The sequence below is a fragment of the Ambystoma mexicanum genome, chromosome 10 (genome assembly GCF_040938575.1).
Source record: "Ambystoma mexicanum isolate Mex_15411 chromosome 10, UKY_AmexF1_1, whole genome shotgun sequence".
Lineage (NCBI taxonomy): Eukaryota > Metazoa > Chordata > Amphibia > Caudata > Ambystomatidae > Ambystoma > Ambystoma mexicanum.
Window position 1 is genome coordinate 767,452,314 of NC_090932.1, and position 24,180 is coordinate 767,476,493.

The 24,180-nt window shown below is 42.9% G+C and overlaps 2 protein-coding genes across 5 annotated transcripts in view; one reads left to right on the plus strand and one right to left on the minus strand.

Annotated features, from left to right (window-relative positions):
- The first annotated feature begins 582 nt into the window (after nt 1-582).
- Nucleotides 583-3,809, plus strand: LOC138492924 (matrix metalloproteinase-17-like). Its single transcript, XM_069620219.1, has 3 exons — nt 583-677; nt 2,452-2,604; nt 3,538-3,809. The coding sequence occupies exons 2-3, from the start codon at nt 2,544-2,546 to the stop codon at nt 3,807-3,809; spliced, it is 333 nt and encodes a 110-aa protein (XP_069476320.1). The 5' UTR covers nt 583-677; nt 2,452-2,543.
- Nucleotides 3,810-16,514: 12,705 nt separating this feature from the next.
- MME (membrane metalloendopeptidase) overlaps nt 16,515-24,180 on the minus strand; it is a 589,667-nt gene continuing 582,001 nt past the window's right edge. For all 4 annotated transcript variants that reach the window (XM_069618415.1, XM_069618414.1, XM_069618413.1 and 1 more), the window contains exon 23: nt 16,515-23,251. In XM_069618415.1, the coding sequence (XP_069474516.1) occupies nt 23,152-23,251 (100 nt within the window). In that variant the 3' untranslated portion in view covers nt 16,515-23,151. The remainder of the gene's footprint in view (nt 23,252-24,180) is intronic.

Below are 24,180 nucleotides of genomic sequence, written 5' to 3' on the forward strand. Positions count from 1 at the left end.
AGTACTTACCTTTACCGGCGTCTGGCCCAGCGGCATTGCCTCCGGATTACGGGTGCCGGCGGAGCGGTGTAAATCCCCATTGATGGAGTCCCACAGGACTCCATGAGGGAATTTGCCGACATTACTGCTTTTTTGGTTGGTGGGGCACCTAGCTTGCCTCCAGTATTTAGCTGTAGGTAACCCAGGTGCCCCACCGGCGCTCCCGTAGTCGGGCGCCCCGGTGAAATGTTGGTATCCTTGGATACCGAGACTTTTATACCAGACCACCCAACTCGGAATGAGTCCCAATGGTTGCTTTATTAGCTGCAAAGTAATTGGTCGGAGTGTCTGGAGAGCTACTGGATGAGATAGGTGTTTGGGTTGACTCCAGCAGGACACTGGTTGTGGCATGGCATGAGCTTTGCGGGTGGGCTCTAGCAACCATGGTTGGGCATTCTGAAGGGCGATTGGGCGGCAGGCCTGCGTACTTTTTTGGGTGGCCTTGCAAGTGCTTTGGCAGAGTCGGATGGACGCTTTGAGTAGTTTGGTCACTTATGTTGCCCTGGTTCGATGTTTCACGTTCACGTGCCCTCTGCCTTCTCTCCCTATATCTAGACCTCGAAAGGATGAGCCCAACAGATGCAACACTCACTTCGATGCAGTGGCTCAAATCCGCGGCGAAGCGTTTTTCTTCAAAGGTGAGCATGGCGTCTCCAAACTGGGTCCTTTCTAAGGGTGCCTCTAGATGGTGTGGGTTCAGGTTCCTGGTGAACTGTGGGCTCAAGAAAGCAAGTACCTCAATCTGAGCGTACCTCAATTTGAGGGTAACACATCAGGCTAAGGACCGAGGAGAGAGTCTCAACGCTCCTCAACCCAAGGAAGAGGAGGAGCCCAGAAGAAAGACAGAAATTCTAGAAAGAAGGGTGAGGTGCACTAGAACCCTTCCTCTGTGAGTGACTTCATGGTCAATTGCGACAAGCGGTGACCTGACTTGGCAAGAGTCGAACATCTTATTCAAGAGCTATCCTGACCAACCTTGAATTTACTTTCCTTTTTCATCCCATTTATTTGATGGACCCTTCACTGTATTGAACCGCATATACATTTCTGTTAAAAGAGATCTAACTGCCTGGTCTATGGCTAATCCATATCCGCTTCATGACACCTGTTTTAATTTATCCTTGCATCCTATGACTATATGCACCCCAGAGCTTCACAATTTGCCACTCCTGTTATCACACCCCAGTGCCCTAACACTTAATAATCATTCTTTTCTCTAGCTTCATGTGTGCTATCCAGTCTGAATGAACTCTTCAAAAGTTAAAACGATTGTCTTTGCCAATGTTAGTTTCTACATGTTGTTTACATTGTCTCCCATAAGGCGCCACTGGATGTGCCAGGGTGCGTCCTGTGCAAAATGTGACCGCTTAATTGCCCCCCTAAATCCCTAATCCTATCCCAATATCCAATTCCTGGGTCATATCCCTCCCCTCCCTGTATATTGTGCCCACACCCATTACAGCTTGGGTCGTTTTTAATAAATATGACAAATAAATATATAAAAGCACATGTATTATTTCCACTAGGTGTGCCCTGGTCCACACCATCTTGGTATAAGAGTCCACATTTCAGTCTGACCCATGAGGTGTCTGGTGTCAACACAAATGCAAACTTCTCATTCCCAGCGGTGGCTGGTCACAACACCAAGGTCATGTCTTCAGCTGGGGCCTCCCTCTGGAACAGCCTCCCTGCCACTCTGAAACTTGAGGAGAACCATCTCCGGTTCCGGAAGCACCTCAAGACCTTCCTCTTTGCTATTGCCTTCTCTCCTCCGCTCCCCTGCTGATCTGTTCTGCTTCTGCACCGTGCACCTGGTTTCCCTCTGATTTCGGGCCCAGGTACCTGCTCACCCTGCCAACCACCTGCACTGCCTCCTGGCAACCGTGCACTTGGGTCTGTATCTGTAACCCTACAGTCCCCTTTTCTGCACTTATCAGTCACCCTCTGTCTGTGCCTTAAACCTAGCACTTGCCACTTGCTGGCTGCACTACCATTTGTTGTTGTTTTTCATTCCCATGCACATTACTTTCCACTTCCTCCCTCCCCCCTTGCACTTCCCTCTTCCCTCTCTTCTGCACTTACGCATTCTCAATGTCACTGGGCCTAGTAAGATCGTTGTTTTTGTTCTCCCTTGTACCCATTCCTTGCCTTGTTGCGCTCTGAAACACTTGTGTACGAGCGCAATAGAAATATCATATCATATATCATATCATGTTGAACAGAGACAGCATGAGACATTCTGAGCATGGTGGCCTTGTCTTCCAAACAATAGGCTAGTTTCTTTGAGCCATTGATGGTCCTCAGTGCCTCAACATGCCTGCTCCTCCCTGAGGAGGGTTGTGACTCCTGCCATATTGAGAGCAAGGCTTGGACTGAGAGTGACTGGCTAATCTCGCCCACTTCTTTTTCTAGGGAAGTACTTCTGGAGACTGACCCGTAACAAGCACCTTGTGTCGCTGCAACCCGCGCAGGTCCACCGCTTCTGGAGGGGGCTACCACCCAACATGGACAGCCTGGACGCTGTTTACGAGAGGACCACCGACCACAAGATCGTCTTCTTCAAAGGTGACCCTGCAACCATGCTGCTGCCCCGGGGTTGCGCTGGTGGTTTCACACATGTTAGAAGATGCATGGATTGGGTTGAAGGTATATTGGGAAAACTCTCAGCTAGCCTGTGCCTCTAGAATGGTGGCAGAGCTGGGGAGGAAGCAGTCATGACTTGGCATGTGATTGACAGGCTTAGCCTAACACGTGACTGACTCTGCTCCATCTTTAAGCTGCTTTCTGGGCCTGACAGGGGGTCTCCCTAATCACGTAGAGTCCAATCTGATTCTGTGGGCATCACTCATTAGTTATTAGGTCAATAAATGGTAAATGTTCTCCAAACATTCATGTATCATTGCTGACTATGGAGCGGGTCAATAACAGGATGTCATGGCCCTTAGCTGACTAAGGCCTGAGCTGCAGGTATAAGGAGAGTAAGCTCCCTGAGACCTTGGGTTAGCGTTGCGTGATGTAAGAACCTGTTTAGTTAGTTAGTTAGATAATTAGCAGCATCGAACATCTCCAAGGTTAGATATGTAGTGAACACATGACTGTACTAGTACTGTTCCCTCGCCCTGTCTTGTTGCTCTTTCCACTGGTAGCCACACGTGTGCTCATTTTAAGTGCTTTGAATAATATGTGTGTACAGAGTGATTCCACAGCAGGCTTATAACAGTAGTTATGGACTGCATTCTGAGCTGGTCAAATCATAAATGTGCCAATGTGACACAGGCACCACCCAATAAGATTGCATTATCATATGTCACGTCAATGGCCCATTTGTCTCCAGGCGCTCTCTGGTACTTCCTTCACTGGTGGTCCTATGACCCCTGATGTTGGCTACCGCTGTTTGCGGGTGCTTTACTCTTGTGACATGATGAAGAGTTGTACTGTTTTATCCAAAGTCAAATTCCAGGCTTGGCATCTTACATGTTGCTCCCTTCTGCCCTCCAGGGGACCGGTACTGGCTATTCAAGGACAACAATGTGGAGGAAGGCTTCCCTCGTCAGATCACAGACTTTGGCCTTCCGCTCGGCGGCATCGACGCCGCCTTCTCCTGGCCCCACAACGAGAAGACGTACTTCTTCAAGGACCACCTCTACTGGCGCTATGATGACCACGATCGGAGGATGGACCCGGGCTACCCGGTTGAGAACACGCTCTGGAAGGGCATCCCGGGCACCTTGGATGATGCCATGAGATGGTCAGATGGTGAGTTATCTTAGGCACAGGGTCTCTTTCGTGGGGGTGTATGCGGCCAACTCATTTCTCGGGGACATCACAAGGAGGTTGTGGTGAATATCCAATGAGCTCAAGATTCGCCTAGTCTTCATAATCCTGGTCAATTGTATCTTGGTCAACCAGCGGAGAGGAAACTGTGGAACACAAGTCAATATCATCCCTCTCCCCTTTTCCCTCTACGTGCTGTAGATGGCGCTAGGCCTTATAGAGCCCATGGATAGGTGAACATTCCAAATATGTCCAACCCTGACCTCTAACAGTGGGGTGCATGCCTGGTCTTCCTTATTCATAGGGTCAATGAGTTCTTGATTATTTGGTAACACATTGAGGCGCCTATAAGTCTGGGTATGAGGCCCAATGTAAGTTCCATGGCTGCCTCAAACAGTATGCCTCTTACCTGCACACACATTCAGATCTCAACTTGTAGGCCCTCCGCCATGTGCCTTCCTTTAACCAATAGTCCTATTGCAGCAAGTTCACCCAGACAAGTAGTTCTTTCCCAACCTTATGTAAAACATAAAGGTGTTTTCACTGAAAAACATCATAGGCACCAGGCCACCCCCACCCCATCGCCTCCCCTATGGACAATATGATGAGTCTTAACACCCTCTAAAGGGGGCCAGCGGTGACCTCCTCATGACAGGTGTATATGGGGAGCAGGCGACTGTCCGGCGCCCAGGTGTAACGTCCTCAATCTCTAAATACTGAGGGTTTTCGTCATGGATAACAAGTTTGGGTTTCTATTGCTTTGGGAGGAACTGCCTGCTGACCCCTGGACCAGACGTAAGAAGTCTTCTGTGTGGGTGGGGTGGGGGGTATGCATTTCACTCTTCTGGCTTTCTCAAGGCAAGGGTTTGGATCCAGCCCCACCTTATTTGTTTAAATTCATCACATCAGAATTTCTGGACTATAGTCCATCAGTTTACTGAAAGGGGGTACCCCCGGGAGGGATATTGAAGAAGTATCCATGATGGCGCAGAAGAAGCAGATGGCAGAACAAGCACACAGACCAGGACCCAGCGGCAAGAGCGAAGCCCCTGGCCTGAACACACAGCCAGTCATTACACTACACAATGACCATCCAACAGAAACATCCAGCTCCTGTGTGGATGGAGAGTGGTAGAGGGTCTCCAGTGGGTGACAGTCCTGAAGTTACCTTAAGTATAACTAGCAAACAAGTCTTCTGGGCGGTGCCGGACTATCTATTGGGTGAAGTAGGCACCAGCCTCTGGGCCCCACTCCTTTTAGGGGCCCTGCGACAACGGATCAAAATAAAGCGGTGCAGAAAATTAAAAACTTATTAGGAGATAATTAGCGAGGGGGGTGGCGCGACATTTTGACTGCCTAGGGGCCTCCACAGAGTTTAATCGCACTGCTTCTGAGAACCGCTATTCTGTCCTCCAAAAGCAAATGACCCTGCAACCACACAGGGTGAAGGGCTGTGGTAAGTGCGCGTCCTCTGGTAACATACAATTATTGCGTACTCCATTACTGCGCATGCAAAAATTATGCATTTCGACAGACCCATTTTGCCACATATATATATGTGGGTGGGTCAAGTTAATAATAAGTATGAGAGGTTATGGGGGGCTCCCCCCATGTATATATGCAGTGAAACGCGGTATAAAAAAATCAACCTTTTTGTATGGACAGGAAAAAATGCACAGTAATCACACAGATCCTAATCTTTCCTCTGTATTCTCTCAACGAATCAAGTTCTCCACTTCACAGTGGAGGAAATGAAAGATGATTGGACAGAATGAGGACGCATAGACTAAAGACACAGTTTCAATGGAGTTTATTTTGAAGGAAAAAATGGAAAAGGGATCAATTCAAACAAATAACAGTATGGCTTCTCTTCGCGGTGGCCAAAAGAATCATGTGAAAAACAAGCTACAGGTTTGTTTCTACTTGGGTTGAAACAAGCAACTCAAAATCAGTTCCGGGTTCAACAATCTCAAAGTCCTGATCATCCTTGCTGGGTATCTACCAGGGATTCCAGTCACTCCCAGTCTGGGGTATTTTAGGTGCCCTGAACACTTTGTTCCACAAGGGATGTCATCGTCGCCTTCACTTTTCCTATAAGGTCCTTGACCTGGGGGTCATACACCGCTAACACCCAAATATGGGCCGCCCCTGGAAGGAGCGCAAGGATCACCAGGTGTAGTCCCAGAGGTATCGTCCCGGTGTTTGGCACTATCCATTTGCATATCATTATTTGTCCCACCCACAAGGGCAGTGCAGCACGGAAATGCTAGGTAATTCTCCTCTGAACACGAGTACTATTTGCAATCCCAGTCACATGTTACGACCGTGTTGGACCTAATCAGTGAGGTGAAGCTGAGCCTCTCAAAGGCACAACGCGCAAGCGGTCCACGTCCGGATTACACTTAATGGCTTAGGGTGAGGTTATTGGGCCATGTTTGTTCCCTACAGAGGGGATCCCAGAACTTTTACTTATATGTTAAGAGACTTGGAGTTTCACCCTAAATTACTCAGAGCAATATAGCCATGCGTTTCACCCTACGTTACCCTGAGTAACCCAATATTGGGTCATGGTGTACCACAATATTGACAGCAGGTAAGGACCACCAGCTTACTGTGCACCGTGACATAACTCAATATAGACAGCAGGTTTGAACCACCAGTTCACTGCGGGCCATGGCGTACCTCAATAGAGACAGCCGACTAGGACCGTCAGTTCAATGTGTGTCATGACGTACTTCAATATAGATAGGTAAGGACTGCCAGTTCACTGTGAGCATGGCATACCCCGCTATATATATATATATTCTTTTTTATTTGTATTTGGTCAGAAAAAAAACCTTTACAAAACTTTATAAAATAGCATGAAAACAAAAATCCATTTACATATTACACATATACAATATACCGCTAAAACATTACGAACATCCGGATAAGAACAGAGGGATCTAAAAATTGAAATTTGTGAAACTCTATTCCATAGTAATTATTCATACAATAATAAAGAGTAGTTGTTTTTCAGGAGGATCCAGGAATATAAAATTCAAAATTCGTCATACTCTTTTCTTAGAGGTTATTGGTACAATTCAAGATCTTTTTCTATAATCCTTAAAAGATGGGCTAATGCAAAGATTAATGGGTTGTAATTCCCATTCACCAACCTTTCCCATAAGAATACAGAGCAATCAACAAAGTCAACATTCACTAATTTCATTATAGACTTAGCATGAGCTATTTTGAACTGAGGGCACTCTAGGACTAGATGTCTTAACGTTTCAACAGGCTCATTACAGTCTGGAAATCTACAGTTCTTAAGATGCATACTCAGAGACAAACCTGCCCAATGACTGCACCGTTCCTTAGTTCTAAATTGGTTTAGTTTGAAACGGATGTAATAGGATCTTGTGGACATGCATGGAAAAATGTAAATATACTGGGAGCAAGGCAGTCTCTTGTGCGTAAATTTGGCATATTCTGCAAAAGTACCATATTGCTTCAGTTGGTCAAGAGTGTCAATCCAATCTTTTTTCAGACAGTTTTTTATTGACAAGAGCAGGTCTAAAATACAAATCACTGTGGACTATGGATTAGCCACAAGATAGACAGCAGGTAAGGACTGCCAGTTCATTGTGAGCCATGGCATACCCCAATATAGACTGCAGGTAAGTATGCTAGTCAGTGCTTTAAGTGGGGTAAGAAATTGAGGGGGGGCCCTCGTTTGGGGGCGTGGCTTTCATTGTGGGCGTGACCTAAAAGTCCACAAATCAAAGTAAGGTGCGCAAACAAATATATAAATGTATGTGAGCATTTATATGTTTGTATGCGTACCACTATGGTGTGTGTACTTTTCAAGCCATATTTTATAAACATAGCAATGTTACATATTTCTATGTTTATAAAAGGTGGCTTGAAAAGTGCACAAACCATAGTAAATTACGCACACTTGTGTGCTTACCTTACTATGGTTTGTGGACTTTTCAAGCCACCTTTTATAAACATAGATATTTGTAACATGTTTCTATGTTTCTAAAAGATGGCTTGACACGTAAACAATTCAAGGCATCTTTTATAAAGCGTTGTTGACGAACAAAACAAACCGCAAGGTGGCTTTGTCCGTCGACAAAGCTTTATAAAAGATGCCTTGAATTGTGCACGTTTCAAGCCGTCTTTTATAAACATAGAAATATTTCTACCTTTATAAAAGATGGCTTGAAACGTACACAGTTCAAGGCATCTTTTATAAAGCTTTGCCGACGGAGAAAGGCACCTCGGGCTCTGTGATCTATCTGCTATGAGCAGATAGATCACTGAGCCCGAGGCACCTTTCACCCTCTGCGAACCCGCGGGTTCCGTGATTTAATCTGCATATTAGATCACGGAGCCCGTGGGGGTCAGTGACCTGGGGAGGGAAAACAAAGGGACAGTAACTTCCTCTGATGACCCTGATGAGGGGTCATCAGAGGGAGTTACACTAACTGACAGAAGTGCCGCCAGCCTCTGCGTCGCTGTGGCTGGCTGGCACTTCTGTCAGCTTGGCCGACATAATGACGGGCGCATCTCCCGTCGCGGCTGCAGCCGCGGCGGGATAATGCATCCTGCCAATGTTGTGTGGGACGGGGGGCCCCGGCTTGGCCCCGGCTCAGCCCCACTTTCTGGAGACTGCCGGGGCCCGGCCCCGGTAGGCCCTGGCCCACTTAAAGCACTGGCTATTTGACATCAGGCTACTTACTTCCAGTCCACAAGGGAGACCAGGCAACATGCTAACGGTGTGCCCGCTTGCTCCATTCCACACTAAAGCTGTGGGATGCATCGAAGCCAGAACCCCCGCCACACAGGTCCTGAACATCAAACACGGATTCCAGTGCCTTCCCAGTACTGATTTTCATTGCCCTTGCACAGTATGTGAAAGTAATGATGTATTGAGCCTTGCGGTGTCTTCAGAATTCGGAAAAAAGATTTTAAACGCTGCAGCCTAGTTTGAACTACAGGATCTCAGCAGGAGCTCAGAGCCACCGCTACCTTAGTGCATGAGCTCAGGCCACACCCCCAGGATGAAGAAGATGCAGATGCAGTTAGAGGTACATCAACATCTTCATAGGCCATGTCCCATTAACAAGGTCAGGCAGTGTCAGGCAATTGAAATCAACCATGCCCACCTGCAGCCTATCAAGTCTTCAGGAGAGTATAAAAGGAACACCAGCTATTGGCAAAGAGAGCGAGTTGGGAGGAGAGCTGAGGAGCCATGGCTGCCCAGGACCAGCTGGAAGGAACAGGGATTCTGAGACTCTGAGAGTCTCTGTGAGGAAGCATCTAGGAGAAGCATGGCTAACAACCCCTGTTTCCAGCAAAGAAGAGAAGTCCAAAGAAGGGAGCAGAGAGGCATGCTGATCCCTTGCTACATTCGTAAAATTCGTAAAATTCAATGCTCTTTACCCTGGGCCAGGACAGGAGCTCAACAGTGTCTGAGGAGCAGGTGGGGAGACCTTGACCTCAGATAAGAAAGATGTTTACCCAAGAACGAAGAAAACACCACTGGTGAGTGAAGCGTAGTAAGAGCCTGGTGTGTATTGAAGATACAACGTTGTAGCCCCAACGTGTAAGACTGGTGACGCGTTGGGTAAAATTGACAAATGGACTTACAAGGATAAATATTGGCAGAATGTTCGCATGTATGATTACACTTTCTTGAATTACTACGTGAAATGAAAGGAAGTGTCTGCAAAGAGGAGAGCTATGCACAGAAACAAAAAATGAGTAAAATAGAGATCCTAAAAAGGGGGAGCTGTGTGAGAAATGAAGTGGGAGCAAACTGCCAAAAAATGATAGAAAAGTGCTGACACCAAACAAAGTGTGTAGGAGAGCATTGGTAAAGATTGATCCAGGCTGGCCACAGAGACCCCAGAATAAGCAAAGAGTGTTGGAAAAGCATCAGGGTGACCACCAGGTGAGAGATTGATCCAGGCTGGCCACAGATCACAGAGATCCCAGGGCCACCAGGTGGGCGATTGATTCAGGTTGGCCGCAGAGACCCCAGTATAAGGAAAAGAGAACTCTATTGTTGGAAAAGCATTGGGGTGGCCACCAGGTGGAAGATTGATCCAGGCTGGCCGCAGAGACCCCCAGAATAAGCAAAGAGTGTTGGAAAAGCATTTATTGATTGATTGATTGATTTGTTTATTTATAGAGCGCCTTACACCAAGGCAGTGTACAATGGAACAACTCATACAGTGAACAACAATAAACATTGGGAGCAAAATTACATAATGAATCATTCAACAACAAAACAGTGCAAAAATCAATTAACTGAGGGGGAGGGGAAGTGGAGAGGGAGTAGGATTGGTGAGGGGGAACAGAGAAGGATACAACGAGTGAAGAATAGAAGGGTGGGAGAATGAAATGGGAGTGGGGAGAGAGGAGTTAGAAGAGGGAAAGAGGGGGGAGGAAGAGAGAACAGGGGAGGTCTTCAAGGAGGAGAGTGGAGGAGAAGGGATTTAAGGGAAGTGCGAAATGAGGGAAGGGTCGTGGAAGAGCGGATTGAGAGGGGGAGTGAGTTCCAGTGAAGAGGAGCAAGGAGTTGGAAGGAGCGGAACCGGGAGGAAGCACAGGGGGAAGGAGGTACAGTGAGGAGGAAATGGTCAGCAGAACGAAGTGATCGAGAGGGGGAGTAAAAGGTGAGAAGGGAGGAGAGATAGGGAGGAGCAAGACCATGTAGGGATTTGAAAACAAGGTAGAGAAAGCAGAATTTTAACTGTAAGTGGAAAGGTAGCCAGCGAAGGTGAGAGAGCGAGGAGGAGATGGAATCACGGGAGGTAAGGAGACAAAGAGTACGAACAGCAGAGTGGTAAATGAATTTAAGGGGGGCAAGCTGGGATGCAGGAACTCCAAAGAATAAGGGGGAGCAGTAGAATAGTCGGGAAAAGATGAGAGAGGAGATAAGGAGTTTGGTCGCATGGAATGTGAGGGAGGGACGGATTTTGCGAATGTTGTATAGGGTGTAAAGGGAGGAGCGAGAAGTAAGTGAAATGTGTTGTGAAAAGGAGAGAGAGGAGTCAAATATAACGCCTAGATTACGAGCATGGGAGGAGATAGGGAGGTTGGAGGGAGGAAAGTGGATGAATGGGGCAGGAGAGGGAGGAGGAAGTGAGTAAGAAGGGAAGAAAAGGACTTCGGTTTTATCAGTATTAAGAGAGAGGAAGCAGGAGGACATCCAGTTCTTGATAGCTGTGAGACAGGAGGAGAGTTTGAGATGGAGGTCAGGTGTGAAGGAAGAGAAAGAGAGAAAGAGTTGAGTATCATCAGCGTAAAAGTGATGGGAGATATCATAGGAGGAGATAACAGGGGCGATGAGTGAGGTGTAAAGAGAGAAGAGGAAAGGACCAAGTACAGAGCCTTGTGGAACACCGTATATTAGAGGGAAGGAATAAGAGGTCTGACCCCCTCATGAGACGGTAAAGGAATGAGAAGAGAGGTAGGAAGATAGCCATTTCAGAACAGGGCCTTGGAATCAGAAGGAGGAGAGAGTGTGTAGGAGGAGTGAGTGATCAACAGTGTCAAAAGCTGTAGAGAGATGAAGGAGAATAAGGATGGAAGATTGCTTGGCATTCCGAGCAGAGAGGAGAGAATTGAGGATAGAAGTGAGAGCGGTTTCAGTGGAGTGTTTGGGTCAGAAGCCAGATTGGAAGGGAGGAAGGAGAGAGAAGGAAGAGACGAAAGAAGAGAGTTGAGAATAAGTGAGACGCTCAAGGAGTTTAGAAAGGAAAGGTAGAAGGGAGATAGGTCTGTAGTTAGAGGTGAGGAGTGGATCAGCAGAGGGTTTCTTTAGGATAGGAATAATCGTTGCATGTTTGAAGGCTGAGGGAAAGGTAGAAGAGGAGAGGCAGGAGTTAAAGAAAGTGGTAAGGTATGGGATAAGAAGAGGGTAGATTTTGGGGATGAGAACGGAGGGGAGAGGGTCAGAGGGAGCGGATGTGGGGTGGGCTTTGGTAAGAAGGGAGGAGACATCCGAAGCAGAAACAGATGAGAAGACAGACATAGTGGAAGAGGGAGGAGAGGGGGAGTTCATTTTTTGGCGGACTGAGATGATTTTGGAGGAAAAGAAGTTAGCAAAGTCAGAGGGAGAAAGCGTGGAGTTGGATGAGGGATCGGGAGTAGGAGGAGAGAGAAGACGGTTAAGAGTTTGGAAAATTCGACGAGGATGAGATGCTTGAGACTGGAGAAGTTTAGAGTAGTAAGAGACTTGGTGGTTGCAAGACAAGAGTTGTAAAGAGCGTGGTAAGAGAAGTAAGAGGTTCGATTAGAAAGCGAGGGAGTTTTGAGCCAGAGTCTCTCTAATCGCCTGAGAAGGCGTTGCACAGAGCGGAGATGGGGGGTAAGCCAAGGTTCAGAAGGTTTCCGAGTAGGGTGAAAGAGAGAAAGGGGGTAAAGTTGGTCAAGGGCAGTGGAGATAGAGGATGAAAGGGAAGAGAGAGCATCATCAGCAGAGAGTAATGCAAAGTCTTGGTGAGATGGGAAAGAAGAAGAGCAGGTGTCGAAGAAGAGGGTAGCGTCAAAGTCCCGGAGGTCACGACGTGAGTAGATTGGGGGAGAGGGATTAGTGGTAGTAGGTGTAGAGAGAGGGGAAAGGGATAAAGAGAGTAGGGCATGGTCTGAGAGATAAACAGGGAGAGAGGAGACAGGGGAGGAGGGGTGGGAGGAGTAAAAGATGAGGTCAAGAGTGGAACCAGAGGAGTGAGTAGAGGGTGAAGGAAGGAGGGAGAGGAGATAGAAATCAAGGATGGAGAGGAGAGGATAAGATTGTGGGGGAGAAGGCAGATGGATATTAAAGTCGCCAAGTACCACTAAAGGAGAGGCAGGTGGAGAAATAAGTGAGAGGTGGTGATCCAGATCATCAAGGAAAGAGTAGAGAGGATTAGGGGGTCGATAGACGACCAGGAAGGAAATAGGGTAGGGAGAAGAGAAGGACTTGTAGAGGAATTCAAAAGTAGAGAAAGAGGGGAGAGTTGGAGATGAAGAGGAGGAAATGAATTTAGGGTGGAATAAGAGACCAACGCCGCCACCTCGACCAGAGGTACGAGGGGTATGGATGAAAGAGGAACACGAGGTCGTTAAGGAGCAGGGACAGAGGTGTTGTGACGTGGAATCCATGTCTCAGTTAGGCAGAGGAAATGAAGATTGAGGCGAAAGAAAAGATCAAGGGTAGCTGCGGTTTTGTTACAGATGGATCTGGCATTCCAGAGAGCAGTGTTTATGAGGGCAGACTGGTTGGCAGTGGAGGGGTAGAGAAGGTTAGGGCGATGAGAAAAGGAAGGATGATGGGTAGGAGAGTGAAGGGGGAATTATGTTGTACACTATTGAGATAACCAAATCCCATTCACTCTATTATTCTGTAGATATGAAGACAAGCATAGGTTTTGACACAGACAGGGGGCCTCATTATAACTTGTGCGGAATGGGTTTAATGGCGCCAGTAATGGCGCCGGTGCCGTTAAACCCACTCCGCACTATTAAGAGGTCCCCATAGCGCGTCCCGCGAGGGGACCAGGGTGCTAACAGTGGGCCTGTTCGTAATGAGGGCTCGAATGGGAATGGGGAAGGACCGGGCCCGAGTTCCCTGAAGCAGGAAATACCAGACCCTGAATACTCAGAATAGCCCGGTATTTCCCCATTCAGGAAACTCGGACCCGGACACGATTTTGGAGGCAGCCATTCCCTTATTAAGGGCATGGCTACCTCCAAAGTCGTAATGAGGCCCAGTATTTTGTTTTGGACTGACAGACTTAGACTTCCCTTAGTTTTCTTTCAGTTAGGGAACTTTCCCATCTCAGAGGTAGGGCAAGTTAGGTGTTACATCTCCCTGATCATTGAGAATAAAGGTTTTCAAACTGTGTTTCACTTGTCTGTGTCGTCTCTTGATAACATGCCTGTCTCACAATATATAGTTATAAGGTACCAGAGAGAGAGAATCCACTAATTAAAACATGACTAATGGATATGTCATGTTAGATATGAGGTTCTCACATGATAACATCACATTTCCACAGCAGTGAAAAACAAAACAAGAGATAAAATATGATTGCTTGTGGAATTTATCAACCTTCACTGCAAACACCTCTGTGCACTGAGCCCTAAGGCTATGTCCACTGGGTGAGCCTCAAAGACAAAGATTCAGGAAATCAGAATTTCTTTCAGGAAACTTGAATAAGTGGGCTTTTTTTGCAAATGATTAACTTGAGCCATGTGGTGACGAGCAGGCATAATCCAGGCCTGAGTCTCTAATCCTCTTCTTGACAACCTCAAAGTAGAGTTGTGCACTCTGCATCAATGAGGCAAAGATGTGATATAAACAAAAGAAGAGGACCAATGCTGTTATATGAGCGGTAGGCAGCACCCACCCCACCCCACAGACCACTAAAAGGACAAGAGATGCATCTAAAGTAAGAGTTTAAACAAATACCAGTGTGCTACATCTCCTCATCAGGGCTGAAGGTCAATGATGGGTAAACTGCATGGCTGTCATACATATGGTAATAAAGTCCAGATCAGGTTAGACAAAATCTAGTCCCCACAATGCGGAGCAAAGTGTCCTAGACCTCAGAGGTCAATGAACAAAGGGCAGTGTTCAGGTAGTGGCAGTAAAGAAGGAAGCAGATTCACTGAATGCGCTATCCACAATCCTGGATTTTGATCTGTAAAGTTTCACCCTGCAGGAGGGCGAGCCATGATGCAAAAGCACTTGCCTCTTTGAATTCTGTTACTGCTGCAGAGCTGTTTTAGCTCCAGGGGCCTTGCAGTGTCAGCTAGTAACTCTGTGGGGAATCGTCCCAAGATAGCATCTTCACCACTCAACACACAGCTTTAATGAATGACATGTGTCCATAGGAACAGGGATTGTAGGTCCATGAAGTGCGGGGTGGTTTGACCCAGGCATGGAACGAGAATGGGGGTTAGAGTCTCACAGTGCACCCATCTCTCATGCCAATACCACTCTGTATGAGTCATGTAACTTCTATTGTTTCAGTCCCCAGGCTCACCAGCAAAAGTAAAAGGACGGACTTCTGGGGCTGCATCAGTAATACATTCCTGGATAGGTGGATCAATGATGAAGGGACACTCCCAAGTACATTTGATAGTTTATTGTAAGCATGGAAAGATCAGCAAGGCAGCTGCCGCTTGGGATGAAGTGGCCACTCCAACATCCCTCACACTTACAGAGTCTCACTGAGAAAACCAGAAAGTTATCAATTCACCCAATCTTTCCCTATTATTCAGAATACCACACGCAGGGTGTTTTTTTCTTTTTAGATTGTCTGTGACATTAAAGAATGGATCCAACCATATGTAAATCACTCTTGATCCCGACCCAAAATTCTCTTCATCTTGGAAGGGTATGCCTAAATGTAGGTCCCACATTCGCTATACCTAAAGGCTCAATTTTCACCTAAGCAATGAAGTCCAGCAAAGTCGAAGCATGTCTTGTATTGCCTGTGTTCGCTGTCAGAGGACAGGAGAACTGCCTAGCTTACTTGTGGTCAGGGTTCTGATTTGTTTGAAAACAATCAGCTCCTTTCTCTTAGGACACCGATTTCAAAAAAGTGTTGGAATTATTAGGACTTGGCTCAAATATTTCCCTTGCTTTTTTGTTGTCACAAGATTTGGAAAAATTCAGATACAAGTTCTGATTTTCATATAAGGCACCAATCAATATAAGGGATGATTCATAAAAAGAAAGCAATACTTGCACCAACACAAGATGTGCTATGTACACATGACTAAAATGCACCCAAGCCACAAAATTAAGTAGCAATTACCTCTTCTTCATTTACTCTGAAACCATCCATTTGGCCAAATAGGCCAATTCACAAATGTTTTAGGAATCATGGTCAAACTACTTTTCTGTGGTTTAGTCATGATTTACTTTTCTGTATCAGATGTGAGGTATTTAATTGAAAATTGCACATTTAAAGTTAGCGTAATTGCTTTATCCCTTATGATTCAATGCATATATGACTACTTCATCGACAGCATATATTGCTTATTGTTTTGTTTCTAGATTTAAGTCTGGAAACCCGAGGCAGGGGGACAATATTCCAGCTTCCAGACAACAGCAAGCCGCCTGAGACTACTACAGTGGTGATTCTGCACAGTATACAATCTTAGGAACATAGTAATGTGTTCTAGGATATGTTTTAACAATACTGGAAATTTCTACAGATCTTCTCAGCAGGACGGCCTACATTTTAACATTGTAGTATCTTCTGTATTGATATGATCCTTTGCATTTATATACATCCCCAACCACCCTACTCCTTATAATCGAATAAAGTAAAATGTCTCATACAGTCATCCATGTAACTTTATACATCTACACATAGTGAACATTTCAGTGTTTTATTTTTGGTTAAGTAGCTATAAATTCACCAGTGGTCATCATGGTTTTGAAACATACAACCTCAATTTCCAACAATGTGTAATTCCATTCTTGCCAGCATATGTGAAATGAAGAAGATGAGAACAGCAGTGATCCGCTTTACAGACCAAAACTGTTTGAATCCACTAGGTGAAACAAAATCCCACAATGTGGTCAATTCCAGGCAATTTGCACAAGTAATACTTTTCTTTTGAACTGTTGCCTGATAAGCAATATAACTCTTTCACCACATCACCACACGAGGAGCACGTGAAAATAAGATGCAGTAAAAAACACATTTGGTATTTCAATTTCATTTATTATCAAAATATATTAATTGAAATAGCAGTATTATGATACAATTGCAACATTAAGCATTCAATGGGAGGCTGGTGTATTATTTTCAGAAAGGAGAAGTAATCTGTGGGTAAATATCCATGTACCTAATACAGTTGTTTGCACAGTATTTATATTAACAGACGTAAGGATGTCTTTTTTCTAATCATCTAAGTTTTTCAGATAGACAATGACCACATGTATCAAATTTGTGTATGAATTTTAATGTTTGAAAGAGACAACATGTAAATTCAGTTATACAAAATGAAAATATAATAACTCATAGAGAACGGTGGAAAGAGCACAATAGAAGCAAATAGCTTGCGTTTCTAAAGAGGGCCTAATGAGTGCAAGATTTTCTGTGTAAGGTTAGTGATTGTAAATTATATTGCACTCAGAGCATTGTAAACAAGAGGTCTTCTCAGAAGTGTAAGCATTCCACCATGGTCAACATACAGAATAATTGGTATCAGGTAATAATGTCCCATACATAATGTCACTGGGAAAAGCCATTGACAACATTATTTATGGCAGCATTATGTATGGGGACGGCTTGCTGGGATATCCCCTGCACCCATTTAAAAAACAAAAAACAAAAAAAAATACAGAAAGCAAAAAACAAAAAACAAGGGTTGCAGTATTGTCCCCTGCATGTTCAATGTAATAATGTCTCTGCAAAAACAGTGACGTTATTACATGGAACCGAATAATTGCCCCCAACTGAATATTTCAAGGATATTATAAATCACTGGTGACTGTTCTGCCATGACTTATGCAGGAGAGGAATTAAATGTGACCTATATAGTATGCATAAATAGTACTTTATTGTGGGTAGATTATGATGTATAACACCAAACGACAAAAGGCTATCAGTCAATAGGTGTCTTGAAATTTGGAAAATGGTGCAATGTTTAGATAGACTGTTGGAATGTGCATTGGTCTCCAGGCTAATGCAACTATACAATTTCTTCCATGAGATGAATTTCCTGTCAGTATGTATTTTTTGAAATAACTAAAGAATTGTTGTTTTCAGAAATAATTGATTTTGATGTAGTGCAACAACTGTGATATCACAATACAGACATTATAAGCACAGCAGCTCCTTTTAATAATGTGTGTATTAGGTAATGTTTGTTATTGTGAAGTGTGATAGGGAAGGTTTTCTTTATGATCAAGTATTGCTTAATCTTCTCATTGGGGAGATTGCTAGTAATGGTGCAATGTAATAACTTTTCTGCTAAAAGGTGATTAAGAAAAATGAGGTACAGAAGGATGAAAGAGAATTTTACAGAACAAAAACCGAAAACTGAAAATATTGCTTGAGGATTTATTTCAGGACAAGTGGGAACACATGGTGTCCTTCAAAGTGCGATGTATTCATTCTGGAAAGTTATTCAGAAGGTGGAAGACAGGCATTATAACTCTATTCATCATGGCAGCCCACAGTGTCTCTATTTAAAATATGTTTCCTATTAAGATCTAGTGCTGGCATCACTACTTGCAGGTACAGAGAAAACTAGAACATTAAGTAACTGTAACAACTTATTACAGTGTGTTTGTTACTTTGCAATGCCTCCTTCCAGGGTTAGCACAGAGCGAAATTCCAACTGCTGCTGGAGTACTTAACTAAAGCTGTGACTACCTTTTTAGATTCCTTTCTACTGAAAGAGCTTTAGTTGACACTTTACAGCTATTTGTCGCTAAAGAACCGCTTTATGTTTATTCTGTGCTCTGCTGGAGTTTAGCACAGACGAGCAAGAACCTCTATTCATGTTATCATTTGTATTAACCCACAAATCTGTTTTAAATGTATTGTATTAAATTTAGTAAAATAATGTTTTGCACATCATTACAAACTGCCTATTGCTGATTTTATTTCCACTGGAATAGATTCTATATTCACTACCGGTATCCCATTTATCATACTCCAATCTAATTCTCTCTCTCTCTTTTTCTCCCTCGCTGTCTTTGTCTCACTTTATTGCCCTGTCACTTCCTGTGAGGGTGAGAGTACATTTGTAGGTGCAGATTTGCTGGAGCCATCCCCAGCGTTGCTGGTAACTGTGTGACCAAGCAAACAACTCACATATCTTGAAAAGGGTGTTTTGGCAGTGTTTGGAAGTGAGGGAGTGGTGAAGAATAATTAATTAAGAAAAGGAAATTACTTAATTGTACGAAGATTGTAAATGGCCTCATTTTAAATTCTCACACGATTCATGTCAAATGATCACTTCTAGTACATAAAGTTGTCAAAATGGCAAGTTATGTATGTCTTGCTGATCAAAGCACATTATCTATAACTACAAAAACCATATACATTATTTTCTGATGGAAAGTTATCCTTTCAGGATTAACAGTCTGGTACACTCCTATTGAACACTTACAAAATACCCCCTACGAAAAACAAGACAGGAGCAAATAACACCCGTGAGGATTCCTGTATGCTTTGCATGAAACCAATGAGCATTTTGGAGACATAGAAATAAGCACAGATCTGTGTATTTGGCAAATATGCCCATAATAACATGGCCATATGTTCAAATGGCTATGTACAAAATGCACAATGAGTTTGGTACTCATTACAATGTTCACAATTGTCACCCTAACATTAAAATGTTTCTATCCAGGAGTAATATATATGCTGATTCACACATTGGATCTGGATGTCTGGATGTGAATAAAAATGGTTGTGATGAATGTTGTTCTGTTTCTTGTTTCCTACTCCCCTCACAGAATTTTAGAAGGTGGGGCAGCACAGTTTCAGGGTATGAATTGATGCAGTACACACTTAGAGACATATAATATATGTATGATTATATGTATCAATGGAATGATGGTATGTCCATGGATTGAAAATGATCAAATGCCCTGAATGTATGTAAAAAGTACCCATTGAGAGTCACCTCAGAGTTCCATGATCATATAAAGGAACCCATAATTTGGTCTTGCCCCTCTGTTTGCTGATGGACCACATTAGTGACATCCAATACATGGAATAAAGTACCCCACTTTCATATGATATATAAAGATATTACAACTCACAAATCAGGTTCAAAAGAGCAATGAGTGCAAACAGTGAGTACCTTCATAAGGTCACTGAACTCCTCAATGACTTGCAATATACTTTTTACATATGACAGGATTTATGTATTCCTTATACTAAATGGCCACACCATCATCCTCTTGAATACTTTTCATACGTGAAATACGTGCAGAAACTGTTATCATAGGCAAAACACGATGAAACGCTATTTGTAATGAGTTGCAATCAAATATTTCAAGACAATTTAACAAAACATGAATTTTAGAAAAACTGTTTGTGGCTTAAGGTAGATAGTAACATGCAGCTAGTTGACATCTATCCTGTATTAATCTCCCACAGTTCATTAAATAAACCTACTACCAAAGTGAATCATATCAATTAACAACAGTGAATTGTCAGGAACCTTTAGAAGAAATTAATCTAAAAAGCCAGACATATGGGCATACCTATAATCAAATGCTGTAGTGCGATGTGGAATTTTGATTTATGCTGGCTCATTGAGAAGCATTGTGCCATCAAATCTATACTGTAACAATTTATAACAGCTTGATAGTGGTGTGATTTACTTAAAACACACGAGTAGTGATGTAACAACAAGACTGTAACAAGAACATTATTTAGTAGGTTTAATACAAATATTGCAGGATCCCATGTGTAACATCCTTATAACATTTAGTAAAGGTAATGTATCCCATGTATTGGTCATCATGACCAGTTTGGTGTTAATTTGGTGCTAAATCTGCAGTTAGTGCCAAACTCTTTTACCATTATCACCACTCAACCCCGTGGGTTTACCACAGGTTTATACGTGGTGGAAGGGCAATATTAATCCCCAGTTTTGGAGTGCATAGACAGTCATGGGGATTTTGGCGGAATTACCATGATTAAGTAATTCCTCCAATGTATTGCGTTAAAGTAGAGGTTTTACCTCCGGCCTGATGCTAGAGGTAAATCCTCTGTTTCAGGTTTAAAGTCATAATTCGTTGTGCGTTATAAACAACAGCAGGTCTGATTCTGCCCAAAAAAGTGGCGTTAACAGAATTATGACAACTTTTTTACTGAACTGCCAATCTTATACTGAGGCCCATTGTTTAGAAAATCTTGCAGTTGTACCTATCAGTTCTTATCAATACAAAATCTAACTTATTTTTCTCCAATTTATTATTCTTTTAAGAGCTATCACAGGTGTGAACTTCTGTCTGGATGAGTATATTTGGAATACAGTTTCATTTTTGTGGACTGTCCTGAAGGGGTTTAAATCTCTGGTGATAAAGTTATCGTATACGGACCGGTCAACCAAACATAAATCCAAAAAGCTGATAACACCATAAAAGCGATTTATTTTCTTAAATGGAAACTACTGAGAAGTCCAGAATGCACCATTCTAACGAAAGTGCAAATCTGCCTTGATTAGGTTTCCAAACACCATGGTGCACTTACTTGTGTTGATAAATGTGATTGGAATAAATGGAGTGTGTTAGTTTTTATGCTACAATTGTGTAGCAACTAGATTGTCCTTATACATTTGTCCTTAAATTGAACTAGCTGTTGTTCTAGCAGCAGTGGCATGATTCAGGAAAAGTGTGGTACCAAATCATGGTTGGGTAGAAACTAAGAGACACCTTTGGACCCCAAGAACAGGGAGAGCCATGGCATTCCTGCCTTCTGTTTCTGATAAAAGATGTTTTATTTGGACATGTATATCTGTTAATTACTGTTAACATTGTTTTCTGTTTGATGTGTATGTTGCAGGGTTATTTTGTTCAACAATGAAGTTGATGATTTCGGTGAAATTGGGTTTTTGTGACTTCCTACCTAGATATTATGAAAATGTCTTGAACTACTTAATGAAAAATCTAACGTGAATCATTGCTATTTTGGTAATGTAAATGACATCTAATCAAGATGGAAGAAATCAACAACTTGCTTTCAGAAGTTTCTACAGTACTTCAGTGATACATTATGCTAGATCTCCTGAATTATATGAAACAGTGTACGTTACATGGGATCTGCAAATCTTTTTTTCAATTCTATCTAGTTAATGATAAAATATATTACAATTCATTTCTTGTAAATATAGATACAATTATATTTTTTTTCCAAATGTTTGATTTTATAAAGCTCATAAAATAACATTGCACTCATTTCATAAATCCTGAGAGGAATATGTTGCTTGGCTATATATATTGGCTATATACGTTTGTATTAGTTTGTCTTGGTTTATAAAAATGTGCAAATTCCCACTAAATCTTAGTTATAGAATATTGATTAAAAAAAAATTCTAAACATATTACTTTTTGACATTTTTTTATTGCACAACATAAATGGTTCCATTTATAATGAATATACTTTGGGGCTGATTCATGGAATTATTTGCGCCGAAAAACGGGGATTTGTGTGCCATTCTGCCCAAAAATCCCTGTTTAACAAATGGGGATTTGCGGCAGAATGGTGCACAAATCCCTGTTTTTCGGTGCAAATAATTCCATGAATCAGCCCCTCGCTGTCTTAAATTCACAGTTCTCCTTTGGATGTAAGCCGTCTTGGTAAGTCTAATATTTCTTGGAATAGTTGATCTTTGTTCAAAATGTAGATCTCATGATAGCATGATAAATTAACTACTTCTTCTGGCTGTACAAATATGAAGACATCTTGGGTATGATTTAGAGTTTGGCAGCATTTCGGGTGAAAGTACTGCCAAGCTCGAATACCATTCTCACATATGGCAACAGGAAGGGCCCGCAAGATATTAGTTCATGTGGACCCTAGTCCCCTAATACACCATGCAGATTACACATTACTGCACCTGATAATTAACTCATGTGACGATTGCCGCCTGTGGTACTGGCTTTGTGTGGGGGAAATTTCCTCCACACAAAACCAGGTGACTTTCATGAGTTTCAATTTGAAACTCGAAATTTGGGGGGGAATTGAAAGTGGCTGTTATCTCGTTACCTCCACTTTTTTACAGCACCTCCAAACTCTAAATAAAGCAACATTTGTTGTTTGTCTATGAACAGGCAAAGCATTTTACCACCTTGGTGTGACTCCAACATGTCTTCCTTCTTTCATAAACATTACACAGAGCCCAATCATTTGTTATCCATGTTAGAGTGCATTGCCTAGATAGCACTGTATGAAGTTCTGCAACATTGATTTAAAGCACTTTATCGAAACTTTGGTTACTTAATTAACAATCATTATGTTTTCCACATGAATGTATATTTCAATGAAACGCCCCTAAATGGGAATTATGTTTCTTCTTTGAGGTATCCATGTTCACAAATATTTCATCTGAACCACCGATTTCAGAAAAAGTGCATGAGAAAATATGGCTGAGGCTCTCTCCGGAACACGGTCTTTCATTTGTCCACTGTAGGATGGGGCAAGCGAGGTTCCCTCTACGATTATTTAATTTTGCAGGTTTGCTGAGGAATGTTTCAAACTCGATCCACTAAGTAAGAGTGAAGTGTGTGCCTTGCCTTGTCCCCATCTTAAATGATCATGTCAGCAGGCAGGAGATCATTTCTTTCAGCCAATCATTGTTCCTTCACCATTACCAGACGCGACACTTCTTTGGAGGATTCATGTAGGCATTGCTAGGGCATGAAAAGGCAGTTGAGAACTCTGGAAAATTCTGCAAGGATCCTATCACCCTGTTAAGCGAAAACAGAATAAATTAACACATCAGTAGCGTTCAATGTTTTATTTTTGAAGAAAGTGATTTTTTTATGCATCAATGAATTAAAGAAAGGCATGTGATAAAACCGAACATAAGCCATAATTGGCAGTGACATGGAATCATTGATTCATCCATATAAAAAGATGTTTTCTTTAATTACAAACTATTCATTATCTATTGTTTTCTTTATTAACCTTTTTTTATAGATTTTATTTTGTAAACATTGTTATAGAAAATGCATTAACACCAAGGTGGATATATGGAAGGTTTAAAGTGGTGGCCCTAATCCCGTCATTAGGGATTTTGCGTGTTCAAGCAAATATTTGCACAGATGTCAAATAAACATGGCATGATTTACAAAAGCGTGTTTCAATGGAAACACCATTGAAAAACGATTTGGAAATAAAATGCACAGCAATCTACTTTGAACAGGCACGTCAATTATTCACTCCCATTGACTTGTTTTATTACCATAGTATGAATAGATGATAAAATAAACAATCAACTGCCCTGGTAAAAATCTAATTATTAGGACATTTCTCCTCACACACAAGCATCTAATTTTGGCAAAGAAGTATGTTATCACCCCAGTAACATATATACACAATCAGCATCCCCTTGCACTTTTAACAACAATTCAGCGAAAGCCATTGTAAAGGAACATGGCCTTCTTTGATTGCACAAGCCTCTTCCATGACAGGTACAAGCTCTGGGCCTCATTAAGAGTTTGGTGGTATCCCGATGGTAAATTTGAAAGGATACCTCCAAATGGAATTACTATTCCCACCACCTGATCAGGGACGTCATTTCACCAAAATGCCAGGGGTAGCGGAAGTGACATCACACGATCCTTGACCCCTGGTGACATCACAGGAAGTGATGTCATTTTACCCCACCCCGAAG

Excerpts from the sequence above, each read along its gene's own strand:
- LOC138492924 (XM_069620219.1), top strand. The coding sequence starts at position 2,544 with ATGGACAGCCTGGACGCTGTTTACGAGAGGACCACCGACCACAAGATC. Across the intron at positions 2,605-3,537 it reads CAAGATCGTCTTCTTCAAAG|GGGACCGGTACTGGCTATTC; the intron begins GTGACCCTGCAA and ends TCTGCCCTCCAG.